A 27,436-nucleotide genomic window follows, 5' to 3' on the forward strand; every position below is an offset into this window, starting at 1 on the left:
GATGGGCCGTGTCTATAACTATCGCCTAGATCAGTGCACAATTGTTGGTCTGAAAATGCAGCCCACGGGCGAAGAATATATGTGTGTGTACCTGCAACAAAAATAAAGTTAAAAAAAAAAAGAAATGTTTCCGAGTTGTTCAGAAACATGGATTCCGACACAGGTGTATATATATATATATATATTCACACACACATATATATATAACAGCTCCAATCGTCCCTTACTCCAGAAACGAAAACGCACTCGCGGGGGTATGTTTACAAAGATTTATTTCGGCTTCTCTGACAAGACAAACAGACGCGTTTCAGACCTAAAGTCCTTCGTCAGTGTTCGTATGTGCCGCGTTACCCAGCACCATATATACAGTTCACTTCCTGTCAGATGAAAGGAAAAAAGGACAAATCATGCAAATATTTACAAAAGGGCAGCCATTACTAAGTGGGTCAAATATTTCACATAGTGACTTATTTACAATGTGTTTTGACTCCTGTGTCATACTCATGCCGGTTTCACTTTGTTACAGTGAATAATGCTCATCTCGCTGTGTATCAGCAGGTCATGGCATTTCTTATAGCCCTATTTACAAAATATTTACAATATATACAATATATATATATATATATATACACCATTTTGGACAATACGATCATCATCCGGTTGCACTAGGGGTTATGTTCTTACCATCATTGTTGCAATGATATGTGATTTAAACCCAAGTCGGTGAAAATCTCCTCCTTCAATCTCCTCCTTCCCCCTTCAGGTGCCTCGGATGTTCAATCACTAACCGACCACTACCTTGACTCAATGAATACAATAGTCAATGAAGTCGCCCCACTGCAACTGAAGAGAGTCTCCACCAAAATTTCTAACCCCTGGTATGATGATAGACTCAATGACGACAGGCGTACTATGCGAATGGCAGAGCGCACCTGGAGATCGGACCCTTCAGCACTGCACCTCAAAAGGCTTAAGAACAAGAGAAATGCCTACTTCAGGAAAATAAAGCGCACAAAATCGGACTTCTTTAGCCGCCAGTTGGACCAAGCAAAAAACAGGCCAAGAAAGCTGTTCGAACTAATCAAGACCCAAACAAAGACACTACCCTTACAATCAAACAGCACAACAAGCGACGCCCCACACTGTGAAGCCCTCTCTGCTTTCTTTAAGCTAAAGACTGACAACATAAGAAATGACCTCATCATGGATGTAAGCCGATTCCCCAACCACACCAGAATGGCTAACACTCAACCTAAAAACAAGGCATCTTGGCTGTACTTCGATACCTATTCGGAAGAAGCAATACACAAACTGCTCTGCACCTTGAAGCCCTCTAATCACATCACAGACCCGCTACCTGCTAATGCTGTAAAAGACTTCATTCCCTTGCTTCTCCCTCTCTGGACCAAAATCGTCAACAGCTCCCTGCAACAAGGCCTCATTCCAGTCTCCCTCAAGGTGGGGCAAGTCACGCCTATACTCAAGAAACCTACAGCTGATCCGTCTGACCTAAACAATTACCGGCCCATCACCAATATCCCCACCCTGGCCAAACTGTTGGAGAAATGTGTCCAACTCCAACTAACAAAGCACATTTACCAATTTGACCTCCTCAACCCTCATCAATCAGGCTTCCGAGCGAAACATAGCACGGAAACAGCTATGACACACATAATTGATGACGCCCTTCAAATTCTTGATCGCAATGAGTCCTGCCTCCTCATCCTTCTTGACCTCTCGTCAGCATTTGACACGGTCAAACATGAGAACTTGCTGGAGCTGCTAAGCACTAGAATGGGTCTATCGGGAACTGTTCTCAAATGGTTCTCGTCCTTCCTTCACAACCGGTCTCAGAAGTTCAAGATCGACAATGTGCTATCTACACCTGTGCCTGCAGACCTAGGTGTCCCACAAGGATCCTCCCTCTCCCCCACACTGTTCAACCTCGTCATGGAACCGCTCGCCACCTTGCTCCAAGCCTCCAATGTCCAATTCCATATGTACGCCGATGACACACAACTTTACCTAAAGCTACAATCCCCGGAAGATATCAAACAGCTGAATGCCACGCTTATTAACACTCAATCTTGGCTGCCCGATAATCACCTCAAACTAAATGCTCTGAAAACTGAGTTCCTACTCATCTCACCCCCGGCGAAAATTTCCACCACCCAAACCTGGCTCAACAACCTAACAGCACTCAATGTCCATCCTACCATCGTGGATTCGGCGAAATACCTAGGCATCACACTCGACGCCAAGCTCAACATGCAGCAGCACGTTAACAAAGCCACAAAAGCAGCTAATTTCCAAATCAACACACTGAGGAAAATTAAACCCTTCCTCCCTGCCGAAGACTTCCAAACTGCTGTACAAGCTTTAGTCATCCCTCGAATAGATTACGGAATTGTGGCCCTCAGCGGACTCCCGCTATCCACAACAGCACCCTTAAGAGCCTCCCTGAACGCTGCCGCGAGACTCATTACTGGCTCAAGAAAGCATTCGCATATATCCCCAGACTTAAAGTCTCTAAAATGGCTGCCTTTTGAAGCCAGAATACAGCTAAAAATTGCAGTTATGACACACGCGGCCGTGCACCAAAATGCACCCAACTACCTCGCTCAAAAGTTGTCCATATCAGGAGGTTCGAGAACCAATAGAAGTACAAAAAATCTACTCCTGAAACCTCGTAGATTCAGGAAAGAGAAAACATACAAGCGCTCCTTCTCAGGAATGGCCCCCAGGATCTGGAATGCGCTCCCTCCTGAAACCAGGCTTATCTCCTCCACCGCAATCTTCAAGAAAGAGGTGAAAACCATCCTTCTGGCCAAGATCTCCTGAACCTTATAGGTGTTGGATCAGAGACTCTGCTTTGATTTGTATCACTGTTCACCTTGTCCTTTGGCACTATGCTTCTACTTGAGGGGGACACTACTACGTTACTCTCTTACTACCGACCAATATATGATACACGTTGGTTTACTGATCCACTCTCCCGATGCCCCCACTCAGTGTTCTCGCTATACTAAAACATTGGTATAAGCCATCCACACACCCATGGTGTACCTGAACACCTCTGTAGTGGGATCAATGACTTGCCGTCATATATTACTTGTTTACCTGATTGTATATTGATTTGTTTTATGTATATTATTATTATCCTACCATGTTAGTGACTATTATACTGCTCCCATTATCTCTGTTCATTCCTACTGCCCCTACCCTGTCTTTGTGAAGCGCTCTGATATCTGTAAGGATCTTGTTTGCGCTATATAAAACGTTGAATAAATAAATAAATAAATCTCGCCGTGTATCGGCGTATCACCGACATAGGCAACATCGGCAAACTCGCAATCCACAAAAAGCCATTACCTTTGTGACATGATTTTCAAATTTGCAATTGTGTAACATTCCTATTTAAACTCATTGAATAATCAATGGAATGTGCCAAAGGAAATTGCATAGGATCTAACATGCTTCACTCTCACAATTAAGCCGTGGATCGGCTTTACCAAAATTCATTGATTCATAAAGATACTGATTTCAGTTTCATAGGGACTGTTGTATATCAGAACCAAGCCTGGTTCAATACAAGTTCGGATAATCAACAACAAAAGGCCTTAGATTTAAGCCCATATGAATCAATGTACAACATAGGAGAGCCAAAATGAAAGTATAATTCATATGCCCATTCAATTGGCAAAACATTATACAGCGAAAAAGAAAGAGGAGAATAAAAGTAACTCAGAGGGAGAAAAGAAGTTATTACGAAAAAAGGAAGGAAAAAAACAGGAAAAAACTGAGAAAAGAACAAGGAGAAACAAGAGAAAGAAGTGATATCCAACTTCAGCAAGGACGTTGAATAATGCAGAAAAGGAATTTGAATCAAATCTAAGGACAATAGTATCCGCAAGTTATACAGTTCTTAATTCATGAAAATACACTTGCATTGATCTATTTAGCAAAAACTGCCCCCAACAAGGTGGTTATTTTCCCAGGTGTACACCCAGTTCCTCTCCAATATTGAGCCCACCAGGCTGTTTTGTCTACATATCGATTATGTGGCGTGACTCTAATCTGCGTAAGCGTGTTAACCTATCCCCTCCTCTGGGATTAGGTGGTACGTGGTCTAAGCCAAAATATTGCAGAAGCCCCGATTGGGCGAAATGTCTGGCCACGGGATATGCTACATCTTTATTCATAATGGCCCGTTGATGTTCTAAGATTCGCATTTTCACCCCATTAATTGCACTCCCTATGTACTTGTAACCACAGGGACAGGTAAGGCAATACACCACATATGGTGTCGTACAGGTAATGAAATGCTTGATCTTTTTTAGTTGTTAGGCCTGGAATAGAATAGGAGAGTATCCTTCGGCTATGTTCACATGCACGGCATTTGCCACAAGGAAAAAACCCCGCCATGTCTCTCAACGTGCCTTGTCCAGTTGTTTTCATGGGTGTGAGGTGACTATGGACCACCATATCCTTTATAGATCGTGATTTACGAAAAGTGATAAGTGGTCTATCAGGAACATCACATGCAATCACTGGGTCCGTACGTAGTTTATGCCATATATATATTTAAGAGAATTCAGAACACAACTATATATTTGTGTTCTTCGAATAAAAAATGATTTTCACACTACCTCCTGTTCTGCGAAGAGCTTCAGGGTCTGGCTACTGCTGGGCCTGGCCTTGCCCTGTGGCCTCTGCAGCCCTGATTCACACCTCATTAAATCCTGCTGTGCTGTTAAATGAGGCGAAGCAGCACAGCAGGAGAGTTTAAAGAAGTGAACTTCTGTCACCATTTCCAAGAGGGCGGGTCGCAACGTGAACCTGCATAACACTAATTAACTTGCAGGTTCACCCGATCCTCCCTTAAAAACCGGGACATTTCTTTTAATAACCCAGGCACTACCCAAAAACCGGGACATTTCTCCAATTTGGAAAAAAGTGTCGGGACAGCAGGACACTTCTCCAAAACCCCGGACCGTCCGGGGAAATCCAGGATGTCTGGTCACCCTACCCAGAGAGCGAGAGATACGAACTGTGGAGGAGCGCCGGAAAGCCTCGCAGTGATTGCAGCTATCTTTGGCAGGGTGGAGCATCAGTAACTGGCCTAGTCTTTGGCCTTGCGAAGGGACGCCTTAGCGCCACGGCCGGGGTGTGGCATGAGCTGGAAAGGGACATAGCCGCCCTTCGGGGCATGAGAAGAGTCCCGTAGCCGGCGATGGGGAAGTTGGACACCCGACGGCAGCTAGAGGAGCACCGGTGAGCGGGGGAGGGGCTGCATCACATCGACCGCATTACACGCCTGGGCCTGGACTGGACCTCATAATTTGGCCAGAGGCTTTGGTGAGTCCCGGGTGAGACGGCGCGAGTGAGGAGCCACTTAAATCCTAGCCACTGAAAGCGGTGTGGGGGCCTAGCCTGCTGGGATTTGAGGGATGGTGCCCACTCCAGAGTTGTGGCCGCCGGGGGATGGATGCTGGCCCCCTACACATTAACATTAGATGGTGTGGGGGGGCCTGCAGCTGGACCGCAGACAGCGTTGATGGTGCGCGATTTCTGCAGAAGGGGGGGGGGGCAATTAGATGATGGGGAGGTGCCTGTGGCTGCTCTGAGGAGGTCTTCGCAGAGGAAGAACAGAGCTGCCATAGAGTTGAACGTAGAGGCAGAGGGGGTCTCTGATGAACGATTGTGTGGGCCACCCTATGTAACAGTACAGATAGCCTTAAACCCGGAAGTGGTGGCACCCCTGAGGAGGGCTCTGAACAAGGTACCACATGTGTGACGCAGCGGGCTATGGTCTACAGCTGTAATCGGTGCGGCCTAGCATTGATCTAAGGGACGCAGTAAGGTGCTTGGCGGGATAATCTGGTGACATAGTGGACTATGCTTGGAATATATGCATTGATGGGGCTACCAGGGGGACTGGGTCGAGGGCCTCTTCGGGGGCACTGAGTGCTAGTGATGCTGATCTACAGCAGCCGGGGAGTGAGCGAACGGTTTCGGATGATCGACTGGACGCCATTTTGCAGACCATTGAACGAACCAGTGCATCCATGGAAGCCAAGTTAGATAAAGTGGCGCTGGATCTTAATTTGTTACATGCTGATTATCGGAATATGAAGGACCGGGTCATTGCCGTAGAACAAGAGATCGCTGAATTGAAGCCAGCCACGGAGTTTCAGGAGAAGCAGCAGAACACCCATGAAGCCAGGACTATGTACCTAGAGGACCGTAATCAGGACGCAGAAAGTCGCTCACGGCAGACCAGTGTCCGGCTGATTGGGCAGCCGGAAGGTGCGGAGGGCCAGGATGAAGCCACCTTTCTAGAAACATGGCTTATGACTATTCTGCTAAGCTCTATATTTTCACCATTCTTCACCAATAGTGTGCCCACAGGGTTCCGGGCAGGAAGCCGGTGACAGAGCGCACCCGCTCATCTTCAGACGCCTGCATTTTAGGGATCGGGATGTGATCCTCGGGGAGACCAGGAAATTGAATGACATCCAATATGAGAATACCATGGTGCTGTTCTTCCCAGACTATACTATGAAGGTTCAGCGCCAGCGGGGATCATTCTTGACAGTCAAGAGACAGCTCCGGCAGCTCGAACTATCTTATTCCCTGATGTTCCGGGCCTGGCTCTGAGTTGTTTCGGATGGGAAATCTAGATTCTTCAATACGCCCCAGGATGTTTGGGACTGGCTAGAGACGTCGGGCCAGTATTCTGGTTCAAGGCCTGCGGGCACTGCTGCGGCATGGACTGGGAAAGCTGGTGGTAAAGGACCCCGACGACGGCGACCCAGTAGGCTATTTCTGGGGTCGGCGTGAATGCCAGGTCTGGACCAGATCCTTAAGGAGCGACAGCTGACAGGAAGTGGTTCACAGCACTGAACAGATGGCGGAGGCAGCGACACCAGAGGATAAAGCGGACACTTGCTTTCATTTGTCGGGGGAGGGGGCTCCCCGAAAACCGATTCATCTGATAAGGCGTCTATGAGGACGCCAGACGTTACACTGCAGACGGCGGATGGTATTGTATGAGCATGCTGGCTATAGAAGTGTGATTCTGAGTGCTGAGCTCCTGCTGCTGTATGGGTTTCTGGTTATTCCTAATTCATGGGTCCTATTATGTCTCAGGTTGGAGGGGGCTGATGTAATGAGGGTGCCTTTGCGTCCTGGGGGGGTCACTGGTGCGGGGGGATTTTTATTTTTTTTATTTATTTCAGCCTTGGCAATGTCATGTTTGCGGCTTAAGGGGGACTCTGAGGGTATATCCTATATGGTTACACAACCCCGTGTTTTCCCCATCTTTTTGGGGCTGATAGGACATGCGGTTGGGTTGCTGTACGATGTGTTTGGACGACACTCCTCTGTTTTTCGGGGTTGCCCTTATATGGTTCTATCTTCCCCTAGTTAATTTTTCCCATTTCCCTTTGGCTGCGAGAGCGTGTGGGGGGACACTTGGAACTGTTGGGATGCATATCCGACCGCTTATTACTGGGGCCTGGGTGGGGGGAGCTGCTGGCCTCTGGGGTATGCCTTCTTTAACTCTACTATGGGTCACATGATACTTACCTGGAATGTTCGGGGTCTCCGTACACCTTCCTGTAGATACGTAGAGTACTCTTATATAAAATGTCATAAAGTGCAGGTAGCAATGCTGCAGGAGACGCACCTTAACCCTTTAGAGGTTTCCCGACTACAGCGCAGATGGAGAGGCAAAATATATGGCACATGTTATTCCCTGTATGCTGGGGGGGGGGCTCTTATCTGGGTACTGCCTGGGACGACCTTTGCACTCGATGAGGTTTTCCTCATCCAGGGCAAAGGGCGTCCCAGGCAGTACCACGGATCACGGGTCGGGAAGGCCGGTACGTGCTGCAAAAAGGTACATTGTATGGGCGCCATGTATTACTGGGTAATGTGTATGCACCGAATGTGGATCAGGGTCAATTCTTTGGTCAGCTGTCTCTTGCTTTGAGGAGGTGGTGTTGGATCCCGTGGCTGCTGGGTGGTGATTTTAACAGTGTTCTAGATGTTGAGGACCGATAGACCCTTTCCTCCGCTTTGGGGCACAGCTTCCTCTGCCAATTCTGTGGTACCGAATGGGTGGGCACAGGGCTGGGGACTGGTAGATGTTTGGAGACTCCTCACCCGGGGGAGAGAGTGTGCTCATTTTTCTCTGCACCTCATAACCTACATGTTTGGCTCAATAGGTTTGTTGAGTCCACCTGCCTTCTTCCATACATCTCAAGCTCGGAATACTAGGGTTGCACACACTCCGACCATAATCCTCACTGTGTGGTGCTGGCCAGGGAGGGCGGGATCCCGAGAATCCCCACATGGAGGGTGCAGCTGGCTTTGCTTGACGACGAAGTGTTTCTGGAGTCCATCAGGGATGCTATCGGCAAATACTTCACACATAATGGGGCACTACCTCCTCCGCGAAGGTAGAATGGGTGGCTATGAAAGTCACCCTGAGAGGGAAGTGTTTTGGGCTAGGTTGCGGCTGCGACAACAGGTGGCATCTAAATTGCTTGAAGTTGAGCAACGTCTGCTGCCGTTAGAAAATAGGGTGGTGGTTGATGCTGGGGAACTGGCTTACCTGAAGGAAATGTGCAAAAAACATGTGGAACTCCTAGACCGACAGCGCTGTCTCAATTTTGCTACACACTCTGCGCCGGTGCACGCTAAGTCCAATCGCTGGCGACCCCTTCTTGCGTAGTTGATCAGGCAGGAAAAATCTGGGGGCTTAATCACGGCTCTTCGCTCCCCAGGCGGGGATCTTTGGTACACACAGTTGGAGATCCATGGTGAACTGTCTGCGCATTTTGCACAACTGTATAAAGCGGGCCAAAAGGCCTCATAGTGGGCAATAAATCAGTTGTTAGACGGCCTTTCATTCTCAGTTCTGTCGGGTGAGCAGCGGACGGAATTAGAGGCCCCACTCACACTAGAGGAGCTTCGAGACACGATTAGGGTGTTTCCGTCGGGGAAGGTCCCTGGCTCCGACGGCTCTCCACAGTAATTCTATAAGTCGTACGCAGACTCTCTCAGTCCACATCTGCTTAAAGTCTACATGGAGGCGCTCGAAGCTCTTGCCCTCCCGGCCTCAATGGCGGAAGCTACATTGATCACGCTCCCTAAGCCAAGTAGGGACCCCACCTCCATAGGGGCTTATCTGCCTGTGGCGCTCCTGAATGGGGATTACAAGATCTAGGCATTCTGGCTAATAGATTAGCACCATTGATCCCTCCATTGTTCATCAAGGCCAAAATAGGTTTGTACCTGCCCGCAACACGTCACTTAATATATACGGCGGCTGTTCAGGGTGATGCGTTGTGCTACCAAGGACTGGGCAATGGCCCGCTGTGTTGTATTGGACCTGGAACAGGCCTTCGACGCGATCGAATGGCCTTTCATGTTTGCTGTGCTTCGCCTTTCGAGTTGGAACTTATTTTTTGAGTCTTATCAAGCTAATATACGGGGCTCTCATGGTTCAGCTGCGATCAGGTACTCTCTTCTCTGACCCTATTCTGATAGAACGGAGGACTCGTCAAGGGTGTGCCCTCTCCCCTTTAATTTTTGCTCTGGTGATCGAACCGCTAGCAACACCCCTACGTGCCTTGGCATCGGAATGGGGGATACATCTTGGGGACAGTATCCATGCAATCTCGCTTCACGCAGATGACATTCTGTTATATGTCAGGACATTCTTGCTACCCCCTCAATTCATTCCTGCAATATTGCAGTCTTTCGCGTCCCTGTCTGGGCTGAGGGTACACTGGGGTAAGTCGTGTCTGTATCCTTTCCACCCTGCTATGGAAGATCTGAGTTGGGAGGTGGACGGGACGATAGAGGGCAATGGCAACCAGTGGTGTTTAAGATATCCGAGGATTCGTATCTATCATAGTGATCAAGATCTTCTAGACGGCAACATCACGAGGGCGATCACAGCGTTAAAATCCCAGATTGAATTCTGGAAAATGCTTAATCTTTCGGTCATCGGTAGAGTGGAATTAATAAAAATGGCCATGCTGCCACGTCTCCTTTATTATTTTGCTAATTTGCCGCTCCACCAACCTGTATCCTTTTTCCGCTCTCTGGAGAAGATCGTCCTTGATTTTGTTTGGAATAATTTGTGGTGCAGGGTGGCATTAGCGAAGATGTACCTACCTCGCTCAATGGGGGGCTGGCTCTACCCAACCTGGAGCATTATTTTCTCATGTCGCAGATCCTGTGGGGGTGAAATGGGTGGCGGAATTACATCTATTGTACTCGGCGGAGCGTGACCCCCGTACTGTTTAGATAGGATTCTCTCCATATTCTACCCCTGTAATAGATCGAATTAGCCTCTCCCATAGCTAGCCTCGATGGCACGGAAGTGTTTTTGCATGGCAAAGCGTCTTACCAGACACGGTTCACGGTATGCATCAGCAGTGCCTTTATTAGGTGTGCCGACCATGCAGGGACTGGTGCGCAGCACTGATTTGATCGACTGGGAGGGAGCAGGCATCACCATCTGGGGGATCTCTACGGAGAGGGTGAATTGCCATGCTTCCTAGTTATTATGGATAAAGATAGGGTTTCCCCGGGCCAATTTCTAATTCATGACTCCTAGACAGCCACGATGAGGAGCTGGTGGGGCGACGTTACACAGGAACTTCTGACACATCTTATGGTGCAATATGTGGAACGTTTTGGGTACGGGGCACCACCTGGTGAAGTGGTTTACAGAGTCTATTGGGGAACATATTCTGGCGGACTTAACGCCATTGAGAGCTAAGTCGCAGATTGACCGAGGGAGGTCTTATTCGGAAAAAAAATGGTCCATGGTCCTGGAAAGTCCCAAGTAGGTTCCCCCGAAGTGCTCATTTTCGATTGATCCAGTTTTACATTATCCATAGGGCTCATCTCTCTCCGGACAAGATGAATCAATATTTCCATAGACAAGATGCGTGTTGCCCACTCTGCTTGATGGCAGATGCGGACCTCCTGCACAAGCTCTGGGCCTGCCCCAGGGTGTTTGGAAAGTTGGCCACGTGTACCGATAGGGAAGTGCCAAATACATTGGAGACATGCATCACTGGCGTCTTTCCCAGAAACAAAAAGCACAAAGCATCTACCCGGTTTCTGGATCTGGTTTTACGGTGGCCAAGCGATGTTTGCCTTTCTGAACAGCTTAATGTGAAATGGTGGAGTGAAGCTATACGTGCTATACATTTGTAATTGACAAGTATTGGTCAGATACCGTTTTTTATCGTATCATAATGTGATGACGCAACAGTCTGATCGGCGGGTTAAGGTTATATGATTAATGGGAAATGCCATATGTTAATCTCAGACATGCAAAATTGACAGCTCTAATTATGCCAGTGTACAGCTAATTTGTGATTTAGACTTGAATCTTTTATCTCTACCAACACTTTGTATGGTGTTTTATACGATGATGTACTTTATCCTGTATATGTTCATAACAACAAAATCTTTAATAAACAGATCAAACAAAAAAATAATCTGTGCACATCAAAAAACATTCCCACAAAAAAGAGTTCACACAGTAGCCATTAACGTCAATTCACCAAAAGGCCATGGGGAGCGGAAGTGACATCACACACCATTTGACCTTTATATTCACTCACACACACACAGATGCTTACACATACATAAACAATCACACATTCAAACACTCTCTCTCACATAAATATGCTCTTACGTCCACACAAGCACACATCATACATTTAAAATAATTTGTTACTTACATCAGCTGCCAGTAAAGGTCACATTCCAGCTAATTGGACTCCATTTTTTTTATTATAATACTGAATATTATTATTCAATATCACCGTAATAAAAACATTGAAATAAACAAGGCAACTGGAGCCCCAACCAATGTCCATAAGGGCGAGTCGCCCCATTGTTCATGGCACTGATTTTGCCACCTCTGAGGCCAGCGGTCGCAAATGCAGTGCCAGGGTTCGCAGCTGCGACCCCTAAATGACGTCCATGACAGTAGCACTCTGAACCAAACTAAGTTTGGCTTATGCTGCTGTCCATCTCAAACTGAAAATCCCAATGCACTTCCCTGTGCATTTTATTAAACAGAATCAGGCAGCCAGTGGATAAAGGCATTAAAAGATTGGAGCTTCCAAATATAAACAATTAGAACATTGTAGAGTGGGCAGGACTCATAATGGCTGATCTATAGACCTTCTGTTCCAACATTCAAATGTTTGCTTTTTTGTTTTTCCCTTTTTATTTTGGAAAATTCTACCCTAAGTGGGTGAAAAGTTTTTTTGTTTTTTTTTCCCTTTTTATTTTTGAAGATTCTACCCTCAGTGGGTGAATAGTTCCAATAGTTTTATAGGCTTACTGTCTCGGGCTGTACTAGGTGTTAAAGGTCCTTTCCTTCGTTATAGGCCCTCTCCTACAGCTTGGGCCGATTACTTAGGTTCAAGGCCTTTAATGACTGCTACAGCCCTCGCAGTAGTCTATAATGCTTAAGTAGTGTGCAGACAATTTTGCAAAAAAAATGCTCGACCATCACTGATATTGTATCTGCTTTACTGTCATCCTTGGAAAGAGACCTTATGACATTTTTACTCTTTGCTCTTTTCTTCAGGATTCTTTTACCTGGGCTTGCTCAAAGATTTGTGCCTAGCGACCTCAAACCTGGCGTCCTCCAGCACCTCAGAAAGATTGGAGAAAAGAGTAAGACACTTATTTGAGCTATAAATGTGGGAATGTGAAGTATATGGTAGTACTAGGAAACCTAATTCCACATCACTGCTGCGGGATCCATGGAGTATGGTGTCCTCGGGTGGTTCCTGAAGGCCACATTATCAATAAGGGCAGACTAGAGGCAGCCTGGAAAACATGCTACAGAAATGCTGCCCGGCTGAAACCACATTAAATAAAGGTGTAGCTCAAAGATTTATGGGCCTGATTCATGGAGCTGTTTCCGTCTGGTCTGAGCAGGCATAAGGATTTTGACGCAGTGAAGTCGTAGAGTGACGCAGTGAAATGTTGTAAATTTCACTGCACCAGTTCTACGTGGCTTTTTGTGTGGAATTGCCTACCCTATATACATTATACCTGGCGCAGGTATAATGTGACGCAGGGCTCTACAAACTGACGCATTTGACCCAAAGCATCAGTTGTAGATATGCCGCAGTGTGGCACACTGATTGCGCCACCGCTGCATAAAAAAAAAGTGATGCAGCGGCGGTGCAAGAGGCTTGTAAATGAGGCCCTTAGACTTTTACATTGTTCAAATAAATGAAACTGTTTTTGAAGAACAGTTTGCCGATGATGAACTGCGTTTTTTTCAGATTAACTGTCAAGATTATGTACACTTGTAAATTCAGAGTTGTCACATGTTGCTTCATCTTTGCTTTGGCTAGTTGCAGTCACAGGTAACTAATCAGGCAGCACTTCTGATGAGCAGTCAGTCAAGGCTGGGGATTAGTTCACACCATCCATAGTCCTTTCAAGGCTTTAAAGTTCATTCCACTACACATTACTGGACACAGATCTAAATGCATCTGCTACCCAGAAGGTAGAGCCAGGGATCAAACTAACAGTGTTAAAAACTATAATTACAGGGGCAACAGGACTGTACAGGATGTGTAATAAAGATGATATATGCAGCTGCACCACAAGCAGCCCCCCATTGCTTTCTAGCAGCTACCCATGGCTTACCTGGCTCTCAATAAGACAAAGACTGCAGGTGCTCTTGTGGTCGCCCCAAGGGTACTGTAATGTTGACCCCATGCATAAGAAGTATAATTAAAGATTTATTAGAGAGAGCACAGGAGCAAGGTAGGTAACAGCCTACGCAGGACTTCTTCCCTAGCAACTGCCAATACAGAGATGAGGAAGAGAATACTGCACAGTACAGAATGTAGGAGGCAAACAATTCCAATAATATTTAAAGAGACAACATGACAGGTACTTATTGTGGCATCAAGGATACTTAGCGTGGCATCCAGTGCATTTTCTGAAGCGTGTCTGTTCCATCACCTTCCATGTGTCATCATTCTTCAGCTTGAAGACTGAACCCCATAAGCCTGAGGCCCTGAAAGGGTGTGGGAGCCCCAAGGATCAGGGACCTGTTGTTTTGCAATGCTCTTCGAAGTGTGTTGGCGCAGAGGGTCAGCATAAGAAAGCAACGGCTGATGTGTCTTTCTCAATGGCAGGAGTGGAGGGTTGAACTGCAAGGCCCAAAAGCGAACATGGAACACGTATGTAGGAAGGTGGGATCCTTCTAGCATGGTTACCTCCACTTTTTGCCTGATGTCAGTGTGATTTTGACTAGTGTGACTGGGATCCTGCTAATCAGGACCCCAGTCACTGTGCTTCCTCCCTAAATTTGACTTGGTAAGTATTTTTTGTACCTCCACAATTGGCTACTGGTATACCCTTCTATGTTCCTAGTATATGGTACTGAGGTATCCAGGGCATGGGTACACAAGGGGTCTCCCATGGGCTGCAGCATGTATTATGCCACCCATGAGAGACCACTCAAACTGTGACTACATACCTGCCATTGCAGCCTGTGTAAGCTGGTGCTAGTACCACTTATGACAGATATATGTTTATGTTAGGAGTTTTGTAGAGCGCATTGCTTCCCAAGGGCTTCCCAGCGCTGCGGAGCAGGAGATAGCAGTGGAGCATCGAATGATCCGAGGAACAGCCATGTCTTCAGATTTTTTCTGAAGCTTATCTCATCCGTGAAGTATGTTTTCTCATATCTGAGGTCCCTAAACTTAAAACCTATTAGTCACCCCTAAGGCAGTCCTTTCAATTCTGAAGGCATGAGCAGGACCCTGCTACAAATGCCTGAGTCGATTCTCCAGGCTTTGTAAGTGCGGTCAGCCAGTTTGATACATATAGTGGCCATCCGTCATTACGCGATGACTAACTATATAGTGGCTGTGCCGAACCTGGGCTTGTTTGGTATCAAACATGTTGGAATCATACACCAACACCGTTAACGGTGTTGGAGGCATGATTTCATGCACTGGTAAGCCCCCAGTCATCCCGGTAACAGCATTTCAGAGTCTGCTAGCAAGTTAGTGCTGCTCCCGACCACAGACTCGATTCTTGCCTCATGCTGCTGAGTAGGTAGTACAATAGGTTTCCTGTGACATGGAGGTGTGACCAACTCCCAGACAGGACTTACTGTACTGGACCAGGGTGGGGGCACTTGCCAGTGCCACGAGACTGCTTTGAAGCACTCCAGTTTGAGCCAGTTCAGGGTGCCCTTGGCTCCTGCTCTAGCATGAAACTGTACAAAGGACATGGGAGTATCCTCCCTTCTGTCCAGTCACTCCTCTGGGAGGGATTCCTGAGGTGTCCTAACTCCTTTCTTAGAGTATGAAAGAGCTTCCCTGGGGGTGGGTCCTCACATTCATTGTGGGACGTAAATCAAGCCTGTGACCACATCACTCTTCGACTGTCTGGGCACTTGGACTTCGCTGGACTTCGCCTGTAACTGAGAGTGCATCAAGGAAGACTCCTGCTGCTCCTGGTCTCAGTGTTCGGGAAGTCTTGTTCATCTCCTGTATCTGTGCTTCTTCCAAGATCTTCAACAGACCTGTGGGCATCAAGGACACCCGAAGTAATCTCCTTTGGAGTGAAGGAATCACTCCCCTGCATCTGCAGGCACTGCAACAAAGCTGACCGGTCTGCTGCTCCTGACGTCCCACATACTTCGCAAGACTAAGCAACACAGGTGGTGGTTCTGAAATTCCCTCGAGACCTGAACTGTCTTCTCTGCAATTTTGAGGCCAGTATACCTCATCTGAACTGCTGGTACTGAACCCCTGGGCACCGCTTCAACTTGCTGTTGCCATGCCTTGTTTGATCTGCACTCCAGAGATCTTCGGGCTACAAGAAGCTCCAGCCTCCAGCATCTCTTCCTGGCAAGATCATTGTCCTCACCGCATCAGCTGAACTGTGGGCCTTCATTTCTGGGGAGCTGCTCGAGGTCCTCTTGCGATTCCTGTGCCTTTGTCATGTGGGTCCTCTCAAGAGTTTTTGCTTGCTTCAGTGGGCTACCCTTCTTTCTTGGGCCTGCTCTGACTCTCCTGCACTTGCTAAGTCCCTTGGACCCCATCATCGTTTACCAAGCCTGTTGCAGCTGCCAAGGCTTGTTGGTGCTCCATGCAGGCACCAACACCTTGGTTCTCGACTTCTGACATGGGACAGATCTTGCACGGCTCCTGTTCTTCTTCAGCCTCGCCTGGTCCTCACAGCTGCAGCTACAAGGTCACTGTCACCACTCCTTCATCTTCCGACATCGGTGGGCATTGCTTTTCCGTGCCTCCTGTTCACCTCCGAATGGCATAGTTCTGAACCATCTGCTTGCAAGTTCTTCTCTTCAAGAGTCCACCCTTAAATTCCACTGGACTCTTGAACAGTCTTTGCCAGCAGCATCTTTACTGAAGTCCTCCATTGTGGTCTACGGCATTTCCGACGTCATTTTGTACCTATGCACCCAGCTTCCCTGGTGTAGGTATCCTAGTTCCTGGGGTATGTACGGGTGGGATAACTCTCCAACCTTCTGCCTTCCACAGAGTTTCTTCAGGGTCCACTGGGAAGTGTCCTTCTTCAAAACTACCACTGCGACATTCCCGTTGACTTCTATTGAGTATCCGACTGTGTTTCCACTCTGCACACAGCCTCTGTAGAGTTCCTGGGTACTTACCTTGGGTGGTGCCTTGTGTCCTCAACTCTTCTGAGTCTCCCGGTCCAAGTCCTGACTACAGTCACAGTTCACATTCCACTTTTTAGGTCTCACCTGAGCCAGCGCATGCGCTGTCTCAAGCGAGACGTTTAGTAAGTGGGTTTTGAAAGTGCCCAGAGGCTTTTGCCGACCACCAGCTTGCTGTTACGCGCACAAGTGCGCGCGGCGTGCACAGCTGCCATCTGGCTTTCGTCAGCTTTTTTTCCTTTCACTTTCGCGCTGCACGGCTGTGTTACTTTCACTTTTCCGCGCGGCCATTGCTTTTTTTTTTTAATTGTGCTTTTACAACAATATGTTATCTCGTGTGTGTTAGAGGAAACAAATGGCTCGATTTGTGTCCCTTGGCAGAAGAGAATGGGCAGCTGCCAGCCGATGGTGTGTGTGCCTAACCTTCATAGTTTGTTTTTGTGCGCAACGTTGGGGATCAGGCCAGACTATTCTAGGGAACGAACAATCCACTCACAGAACAAGGGGGAATTACATTTTGCCAGCTGGGCTTTGTGTCCGGGTATGCTGTTGACATGGCATGGAGGCTCAGATAAGCGTACCCTGCCATGCGCCAGTCCAGCTGGCACGCACGCACGTACGTACTTCAGCCACGCGCCCTCAGTATGAGGAACAGAGTTGCACTTTTTTTGGGCTGGAGGCTCCTGCGTGTTTTTAATACACGTCAAGGTACATTGTTTTCTCATTGCTACAGTGATTTCCAGAAGCACACGCTGCCATTTAAATTAAACTTTTGCCATTTTTTGAAAGTCCTTTTAATAAGTCCAAAATTTAATTTTGTGCGTTCATCAACGTGATTTTGATTAAAACCAAGGTTTTGTAAATAGTTCCTATCCTTTTCAAGTTGACGGTTCCGGTTTCTTTCATGGCACTCGGTTTTTCACTGCAAGATATAGTATTTGAGTCTTGACTCGGAGGAGATTCAGAAACTATGCTCTCTTTAGTATTACAGTGTGGGATTTGAATCCATATAATATGGCATATCCTATACACCACTAAGCATTTTTTCCACAATCTGAAGGCTGGTTTGACACATTAGATAAATCCTGTCCATTTCCCTGATAAGAAGGATGGATTTACACCTATCTGTTTTTATTATTTCTCATTGCAGTGAGCCATGTGAACTGGTGTATTAAGTTGCTCTCTCTTTAGCATGAATAAAAGGCAACCCACAGACATTTAAATGTGTCTTCTCTATGCCTGCCACAGTGAGATTTCCTTCTCTGCATCTTCAAATGTTACTTCCATCCCACTCCACCAGGTACTGAACTTTTAAAATCAGCTGGAAGCAGTTGAACTCTGCCTCAGGCAGGCCACTCCCTCACCTTGCAAAAATAGCGATTCGGGATGTTATGTCTAGTTCTGTCTGCATGCTGCCCTTTGACTGGAGTTTATTGTACACGGTATCCAGACGGGGAACAGTTTTGTCCTTATTGAATATAGCTTGAGGAGTGTTAACCTTTGAGCCAGCATTCTTAGATACCTAACCTACTGACTTGTTTAACAAGCATTTGCATTGCAATAGGTCTCGCATTTATGCGAGTTTAAGCTAATGGCATTGTATATGACAATGCCTTTTAATTAAGTTTTTAAAAACAAAAACAAAAGGCATTGCCATTTACAATGCCAATAGCTTAAATTCACGTAAATGCGAGACCTATTGCATTGCAAATGCTTGTGTTATATGGTGCTGGTAAAGCATGTGTCGTTTTGCTCGCCTAAAACTGTAATTAACCAAGAAAAAGCAATCGATATTTAAAAAAAAACTACTAATAGCATAATTCAGCTGCAATAATGCCAGTGTCTAACTGTGGTAGGTAAAGACACGAAGAGCTTAGCGAAATAGCACTCCAGGTCCTAGAACAAACAGGGGACAAAAAAGGAAGATGTAAGACAAAGGTTAATTGAAACAAGCATTGGCATAGCCAATAGGTCTCGCTATAAGGTACAAGGTTTAGCCATGCAACAGCTGATGTTGTTGCACCAAGGATATTGTGCTGCAAGACTAAATACTTATAAGGTCCCAAAAGCGAGACCTATTGGCTATGCCAATGCTTGTTTAGGATATGGTTTGGTCTCCCTCTGGAGACCACTGTGTATTGTGCTTACTTACCTCTTGCAACTGAAGTATTGTTGTTTATATGTGTTGATATCTCCGGGTACTCCTACGTGTTAGTGAGTGTTGTGTAATAAATAGACATTTTTAGAACTACTCTGTGTGGTTCTTTTTTGTTTACCCTACACTACATCTGGATAAGCCCGAAGGCTGCTCTCCACAGCTACCACTTAAAGAGCATTCTAAGGTTGTCTAAGACCACTAAAATCACCATTAGGGTTGTCTGGATTAGTTCAAGGTGCTTCACTTAAATAAGTGTGACTATATACTAAGCGAGCCTCCTACATTTGTGGCAGCGGTTGAGATTTAAGCCTGCACTGTTTTACCAGCTAATCTAGGTGTGGTTAGATGGAAAACCATCACAAGCATCAGGCACATATAAATACCTTTTGTAAAGTAGTAAGTTGACTGAACATTTTTGGATTGTTAGTTGAGGGTTTAGCACAACCGTTTCTATAATCCTTTTTTGAAGTTTAGTTCCACTAGGGCAGGTTGGTGCAACACCACACTACACCTAGTTTGCCATGCCTTTAGTTGGGGAATCCAGTGGGTCCCAATCTTCTAGATACAGTGGTCTTAAGTTCCATAAACGTAGGACCATTGCTGCATCAAGGAAGTTGAAGACAAGTAGCAACCCTAACACTTAGCAACTCTTAGGGCTGTTGCTGCTGTAGGATGACCCCAGAAAGCTGAGAGGCCAGAAGGGCAGGGCAGTGTGGGTGGGGTAGCTCCAGAAGATAGGTCAGGGGTGGTTCACCCCAGTGACACTAATTCTGAGCATGACCAGGAGGAGCCTGGTGACTCCACACTGGTGAACTCTGATCCCCCATGAAATAGTACAGATAGTGCAGAGGGTGCCCCTAGAGGTAGGACCCCCTTTATTTCTCCTGAAAGGGTGAAGGGAATGCAGCGGATGTCTAAATTCTCCTCTGTCAATTACAATGCCTCTAGTGCTTCTACACGAACTCCGTCTCTAACAAGAGGGAGGACTCCTTAGAGAGGTAATACCATCTGCTCAAACTTGAGAAAGCTAGCATCAAGCTCAAGAAGGAGCAGTTGGCCCATGATATGGAGACCCTGGAAGTACAAAAGATTAGGAAGGATTTGGGACTAGGGTCCTATGGTGGCAGCACTAGTGAATCTAGGGTCAGGGAGCAATCTTTTGATATTAGAAACCTGAGCAGGATAGTCCCACCTTACCAGGAGGGGGATGTTATCCATAAATGGATCACTGCCTTGGAGAAGGCCTGTAAAGTACAGAAGGTCCCTCAAGGTCAGTAGGCAGCTCTCCTGTGGCTCTCCTTTGCTAGCATAGGCACAGACAAACCTCTTACTGTTAGGGAGGAGAATGCAGACAATGCTATTAAGGCTTTGGAAGGTTGACTTCATGGAAGTAATTACACAGGATTGTAAAATTTATTAGTGAGGGGGCACATCCGTAATAATTGTTCAAATCAGCAATTGCACCAGTACATGATATACTCTGATCTGACATCTTCCCAAGAATTGGGAAATAAGGCAGAAAAATGGGTTTGTACCAGGGTTAAGACTAAGTCTCAAGGTGGTGGTGACCTGAAGAAGCAAGTTTCTTCTTAAGCCCAAGAGAAAGGTGGGGAAAGGTCCAAAGTGAAGTCCTCTGAAGGTCCACAAAAGACTTCCTCTGGAGTGGGTACCAATCCTCTTCCTCTCCTGGTAAGAAATCCTATTGCTATCTCTGCAAAGAGAAAGGCCATAAGGAAAAAGATTCCAATTGCCCCAAGGCTAGCAACAAGGATACCACTACTGCTACTCCTACTACTTTGCCCATAGTACCCCCAGTAGTAGCACTCCAGTGGTAGTAGTGCACCCAAGAATTTTGTTGGGTTCTCATGGGGTACCAAGGTGGATTCTGGCCTAGCCAGATCCCCTACACAAGACGCCTTAGTAAGTGATGGTGGCATGGGTTTTGCCACTTCTACTGTAAGTCCCAGTACTTTGGGCAAGTACAGACAGGAGCCTCTGATCAATAATCAGAAAGCTGTAGCCTGTAGGGACACAGGGGCCAGTGTCACCATGGTCTCAGAAAAACTTGTGTCCCCCATTGAGATTCTACCTGGAGACATGTACCAGCTGACCATCACTGATGGTGTCAGAACAGATCACCCCATGGCCATAGTCAATCCCAGCTGGGGAGAGGTAACTGGCCCTAAAAGATTTGCAGTATCCCCCAACCTGCCTATAGATTGCCTGCTTGGCAATGATCTAGAGACTTCAGCCTGGGGTGAAGTAGAACTCATGACCCATCTAGAGAAGATAGACCTCCATAAGCAGGTTGCTGTGACCCCTAGGGCACATGTCCAACTACAAGGAAACCCTGGAGCAGTGGAGCCTGAAAGAATGGCCCACCCAGCTCCAACAGAGAGCACAAGAGAGGAACAAAAATCCTCCTCCCCTCAGACTAAAAGTGAGGGTCAGCCTGCTCAGGGAACTGATCTTACCTCTTGTGAAAAAACTGCCCCCGGAGTGAGTCTCCCAAAAAGGTGCCAAGTCTGGAGCAGGTATCCCACCCCTCTATGCCAAGCCTCAGCCAGCCTAGGGCCGCCGAGGCCAGGGATGTCAATGGACCCACAGGGCCCACTGCCAAGAGGAATCCCCTTATTCCCAGATTAGTGACCCCCAGCCTAGTAGTACTAGCTAGGTGGATAGCCCTCAGCAATCTCTTACCCTATGCAAGTGACATCCCCCAAATGAACTCTGTTGGGCAAAGTATGACCTGGGACAAGACTGTCCCAAACCTTCACTGGGTCCACATAGCTCCATACTAACAGGTTCAACCAAAAGCTGTGACTCCTAGGGATAAGTACAAGCCAGCCATGGAGAAAAGGGACTCTGTTATGGCCAGTGCGCTGAGGAAGTTGAGACCAATCCTGGTATGGCCTCACTTCCCTATTCAGACACCCCATAAGCCCCTCTCTTGGCTTAAACAGTTGACAGGTTGACACCCCAAACATTTGAGAGGATCCAAGCCCCTACAGGGGAGGAACTGGTCAGTGTACCGTAAAACAGAGATTATCCATGCCAGTGCAGTTGGACATTCCTTGTATGGCACTTGGGAAATAGTCTCATCTGGGCAAGGATAACCTTATATCCTTTCATTTGGGGACAGGGTTATGTAGGAAGTTAGGATCCTTCCAACCTGGTTACCCCATCCGCTTTTTGGCTGGTTTCAGTGTGGTTTTGACTAGTCTGACTGGTATGCTGCTAATCAGGACCCCAGTCACTGTGCTCCCTCCCTGAATTTGATTTGGTAAGTACTTTCTGTACCTCCACAATTGGCTAATGGTGTACCCCTCTGTTGGACTTGGCCCTTTTTGCAGGGTCATCCCTGAACTTTTTGCCTTCCTCCTAGCGTTTTTTCTGACATGATGTGGGTGGTTTTAGGACTCTGGGCACTTTAGCACTGCTGTCCAGTGTAAGGTGCGTGTGCTCTCTTGCTCTTGCTCTTTGGACAATCTGGTCCAAAGGATACTGTTTTCTCAGTACTGTATAGTACCCTATTCCTTTGGTCTTAAGGGGCTCCTCTTTGTTTTGATAAAGATTGGTCTACACCTGTTTGGCATATTTAATTTACCTGTCAGTCCCTTGTAAAGTGGTATCTAAGATACCCAGGGCCAGTAAATTAAATGCTACTGGTGGACTTGCAGCGCTGATTGCGCCACCCACCAAAGTAGCCCTTTATACCTGCCTCAGGCCTCTGCAATTGCATGGCCTGTGCGTGCAGTGTTACTGCCGCTGTGACATGGCACCTAAAGTGTGTGCCACATCTGTGACCCACCTTTTACTGCATGTCAGTCACCCCTAAGGTAGGCCCTAGCTAGCCTTATGGGCAGGGTGCATTGTAGGTAAAAGGTAGGACATGTCCCTTAAGTGTGTGACATGTCCTGGTAATGACAAACAGCCATTTTGGTTTCTCACTGCTGTGAGGCTGCCCTCTCATAGGAATAAGTTGGGGATTCCCTGATATGTGTTTTAGTGGTAATTCCTGATATGAGAAGAGCAGCGTGGTCATGTCTGGTATGTTGGAATTGTAATAATAAATGCTGCGCAATGGTGTGCGCAGATTTATTATACCTATTTTAGAAATGCCACTTTTAGAAGTTGCCATTTCTGTGTGCTATGTGTCTGCCTGCCTTATGTGGACTGCATGTCTGGCTTTGGGGTGACAGGGGCTGGTGAGGTGTGTGTGGCTCCAGGAAGGGCAGGGTGAGTAAGCGCTATGCTGAATGGGAGATCTGCATTTGGGGTAGTGGAAGGAGTAGTTCCCTTACACTGAATAGGTATGTGCCTGCCTGGGTGAATGCTGGCTCTACCCCCTGTGGTGGTCTGATGACTGAGCCCCCACCTGACAATGTGGAAAAGGAGCCCTGTAAACAGAGTGCTCCAAAACCCCCCGGAACCAGTTCAGGCTGGCGTCCCCCAAGCCCTGTGCCAGGGCAGACAAAGAAAATGTAGTATAAATATTGGGGCTGTGACCCGATGTAACAGTTGTGCTTTTTGTGCTTCCTTGTGACTTGGGAGGGACTTGCTGCTGCTGGGCCTCAGGAGGAACTGCCATGAGGAACTGCCCCCCTGCTGGAGGGCCCTGTGAGCTGCCTTGCCTGAGCCCAACCTTGTGCCCCTGAAATCTTTGGATTCAAAGCACCTCGTGAGCGCTGCCCCGTTTTTCTTCTGGTGCCCCAAGACCAGGAGAGTGCTGGGGCTATGCAGCGCGATCTGCCCATTGTTGAGAGGGAATCCCTGGCATAGGGATTCCCCGTTCTTAGAGGAGAAGCAGGAGCCCACCCCGCATTTGGTTTCCTGAAGAGGGGAAGCCTACCCAGCATTTGTATTTATTTAGAGTGGTAGCTTACCCCGCATTGCCGACGTCGGGAGGATCTGCCGAGATCTATGAGAGTCACCGAGATCAGTGACCCGGCCACCAGGCGGCAGTGCCTGGTTGGGGGCGTGGCCGGCCGGCAGAGAAGAAGTCAGGCCAAGCAAGGTGGGCCCCCGTGTGTTGGTGGGAGCCCCGCATGTCGCCGAAGAGTCTGCATCCGGCGTGAGCCTACCCCGCCCTTGTGGGTGCTGGAGAGAGACAGCTAGTAGTGTGGCCGTGGCAGAAGACAGGCACCACTCTGCCTGATTCGAGGCAGGGCTCCCGTGTGGTGAGGAGAGCCCCACATGCAGCCTAGATCATGCCAGAGCCTCGTAGGCTCACCAGACGACGAGGAGCAGAGTCCCTGAAGGAGCCCCTGTGAGTGGGGCTCTTTGAAGCATTATGGGTGATTATTTGGGGTCATCGGAGTCCAGTGAAGAGGAGCCCCAGGAAGGAGGCTCCTGAAGCACCATGAGTGCTGATTGCTTTTTGTTGAGCCTTGCAATGGTGTAAAGAGGCACCAGGAGGAGCCCAGTGAAATGGGGCTACCCAGGCACGGTGAGTGCCAGTGCTTGTTGATCCAGCTGCACCACCTGTTGGAAGGCAGCTGCAACGTTGGGGGCAATTTTGGGAGTAGAGTCCCCGAGTGGGGCTCCCCAGGTCCTGTGGTGCCAGAGCCAATTTCCCCACCTGCACTGCGAGAACGCGGGCAGCTGAAAAGTGGGGACAGTTCTTTTTGGTGAGAAGGAAGGGGGGGAGATGCACCCCTCGGCCCCCAGTGCCTGACGCACATCCTTTCCGCTACATTGGCAGGCAGGGGTTCATTGGCAAGGTCCTATCATTTAGAGCCATGACATTTGGGACAGAGGGAATTGGAGCCCCAGAGAAGGCCAATTGGCCTGGGGTCCTTTGGAGTACCTAGGGCAAGGCCCTAAGGTGATGTATGCACCTGGTGGTAGTGTTACAGCGGTGCACCTCTGATTTATGGCTAATGTGTTTATGCTTATGATGTTTATGCCTAAAGCAATGCTAAGTACAGTATTTTGCCAGTAGTTACTGGTAGTGTTTTATTTTTACTGATAATTGCAGATTTGATGCCATCCACAAACCTCACTTCAGGCCACTTGGACATGTAATCAATTAGCACTAAAGCATATTTGGGAGAGTTTCCCATAGCACCAAATGGACCAGCCACACCGAAAGCCAAGTTGCACGAAGGTGAATATTTTACCACAATATAATTGATGGGAGAAGGATAATTAACTTGGATTTTGTCACTCAAATCACTCGCACCACAATCGCGAACACAATGTTCAACGGACCTGTCCGCACCCGCCCACCAAAAGTCTTCCCTAACTCTCTAACGCTTCATGGCACGAATGCCCAGATGACCATCATGAGCAGATCTAAAACCTTTGTGCACATGGATATAGGTACAACCAATAACCCACCCCTCCGCAGAATCCATCCACAAGAGACAATTCATCACATACTCTCTTGTAGGGAATCACTTCAGAAGTGAGAATCATACTGTTGGGCCAACCGTGAATCATGAAATCCATCACTTTGGTGATCTCAATATCATCGGACAAAGCTAACTTCCAATCAGTCTCAGAGAGAGTAGTTCCAACCGAATCAGCCACCACACCCACAGTACACACCATCTCCAAATCCTCATCAACATTGTCCAGAACAACTTCAGTAGGGGGCAATCTGGACAGGCAATCAGCGACATGATTCCTCACACCTGCCACATATTCTAGTTGATAATTAAACTCATTCAGTCTGTACTGCCGTTTGGCTATACGTGGAGTGGCCCTGCCACCTCCTTTGGTGGTAAAAAGATCCACTAAAGGCTTATGGTCGGTTCTCAGCGTAAATTAATTTCCGCACAAAAAGTTCCAGAAATGCTGTACACCCCACCATAAGGCCAAAGCTTCCTTCTCAATTGTAGAATAGTTGTTTTCTGCCCCTGAAGTGTTCTTGAGGCAAAAGCAATGATTTATTCCTTATTATCAGATCTCTTCGGCATAAGAACAGCCCCTAAACCCACGTTGCTAGCATCAGTAGTGACAATACAACGATCATTGATATTGAACAACTTCAAAGGACGTGCTTGAACAATCGCCTCCTTAAGAAGTTTGAAATCACGACCACACTCATTTGACCACACATACTTAGCGCTCTTTTTCGGAAGCTCACGCAAATGCACTGTTCTATCCGAAAAATTGGCTACAAATTTAGCATATTATTCAACCCGCCCTAGAAAAGAACGGAGCTGGTCTTTGTTTTGAGGTTCAGGTGCATCTCGAATGGCATCTAAGAGTTTTACCTTTGGTTCAACCCCATTTCCAGAAATGTGGTGCCCCAAACAGTCTACACCATCTTGAAGAAATTTGCACTTATCTTTTCTTAGCGTTAGACCACTAGACTTGATTATCTCCAACACTTCCTTGACTCTAGAATTGTGGTCTAGTTTAGTTTTGCCATGAATAAGGATGTCATCTTGGAAAAACACAACTCCTGCAGTGTTCTTGAATAAATTACCCATGAGACGTTGGAACACTGCAGAAGCCGATGCCAGACCAAATGGCATACGTATAAAGCGAAATGCACTTTCAGGTGTCACAAATTCCGTAAGATTTCTAAATTCTTTAAACAATGCCACTTGATAAGCGGAGGAGATGTCAAGTGAAGAAAAATACTTTGCACCCTCCAAGGTTGCTACCATCTCATTAATGTTAGGTAAGGGCTGGCAGTCCACCCAAATGCAAGCGTTAAGGTCGCGCAAGTCCACACACACCCTAAGGGACTTGTCAGCCCTGCGCACCAAAAGAATGGGGGAAATCGCCATTCGGACCCCTCAATAGGCTTAATTACACCCATGGTGCACAAAATCTTCAATTCACTGCGTAAACTAAACAGGACTTTACGCACTTTGTGTGCAATAGCCTTTGCACCTTCTTTGAAGACAATGCGGTGCTGAAAACCCTTAAGTTTTCCCAAATCTTCACTAAAAATATCAGGATACATTTGAATCTAATCGTCACCAGATAACCGTGCACCAGTAATAGTGTGCACAGGAGCGATAGAAGAGGAATCACAATAAAATTGTTTAGCATCACGTTTAGACAAGACCATGTCAGGAGGATTCGGATCCAGACTAATCCTGCGCTCACCTTGCTCCTCCCATCCTAATAAATTCACACCATCCTTCACAATGTACACTGTTCCTTGTGCAAAACCCCCTTTGAATTCAAAATTTCCCCTAAACGTCCCAAGAACCTCCACTCTTTTTCCACCATAGGCAATGATTTTTATGCTAGACTGATTTATTGGAATGTTACCAAGTCTTTTGAAATCCTTGTTGTTGATGAGGGTAAAAGGAGTACCAGAATCGTCAAGAAATCTTACATTTGTGCCATTCAAATCTATACACATGCAGGAGATTGCCTTTTACCAGATTGATCTATGGCAGCTATTTCCTCAATACCATCAGACTGTATGAAGGAAGAAGACAACATTAGTAACATATTATCATTATCATTATCTTCCCCAGAATCAGCACACTCCTCTTCAATTGTCTTCACAGTTTGTGGTGGTCTCTTGTTAGTCATAATAGCCTTGCACACATGTGCCAGATTACCTTTCTTGC

At 47.1% G+C, this 27,436-nt stretch overlaps 1 protein-coding gene across 1 annotated transcript in view; it reads left to right on the plus strand.

The window, feature by feature from the left end:
- LOC144770408 (sacsin-like) overlaps positions 1–27,436 on the plus strand; it is a 263,570-nt gene that overhangs the window by 212,674 nt on the left and 23,460 nt on the right. The window contains exon 7 of the mRNA XM_078654917.1: positions 12,638–12,726. Coding sequence (XP_078511043.1) covers positions 12,638–12,726 — 89 coding nt within the window. The remainder of the gene's footprint in view (positions 1–12,637; positions 12,727–27,436) is intronic.

This window comes from Lissotriton helveticus, chromosome 7 (assembly GCF_964261635.1).
Source record: "Lissotriton helveticus chromosome 7, aLisHel1.1, whole genome shotgun sequence".
In the NCBI taxonomy this organism is placed as follows: Eukaryota; Metazoa; Chordata; class Amphibia; order Caudata; family Salamandridae; genus Lissotriton; species Lissotriton helveticus.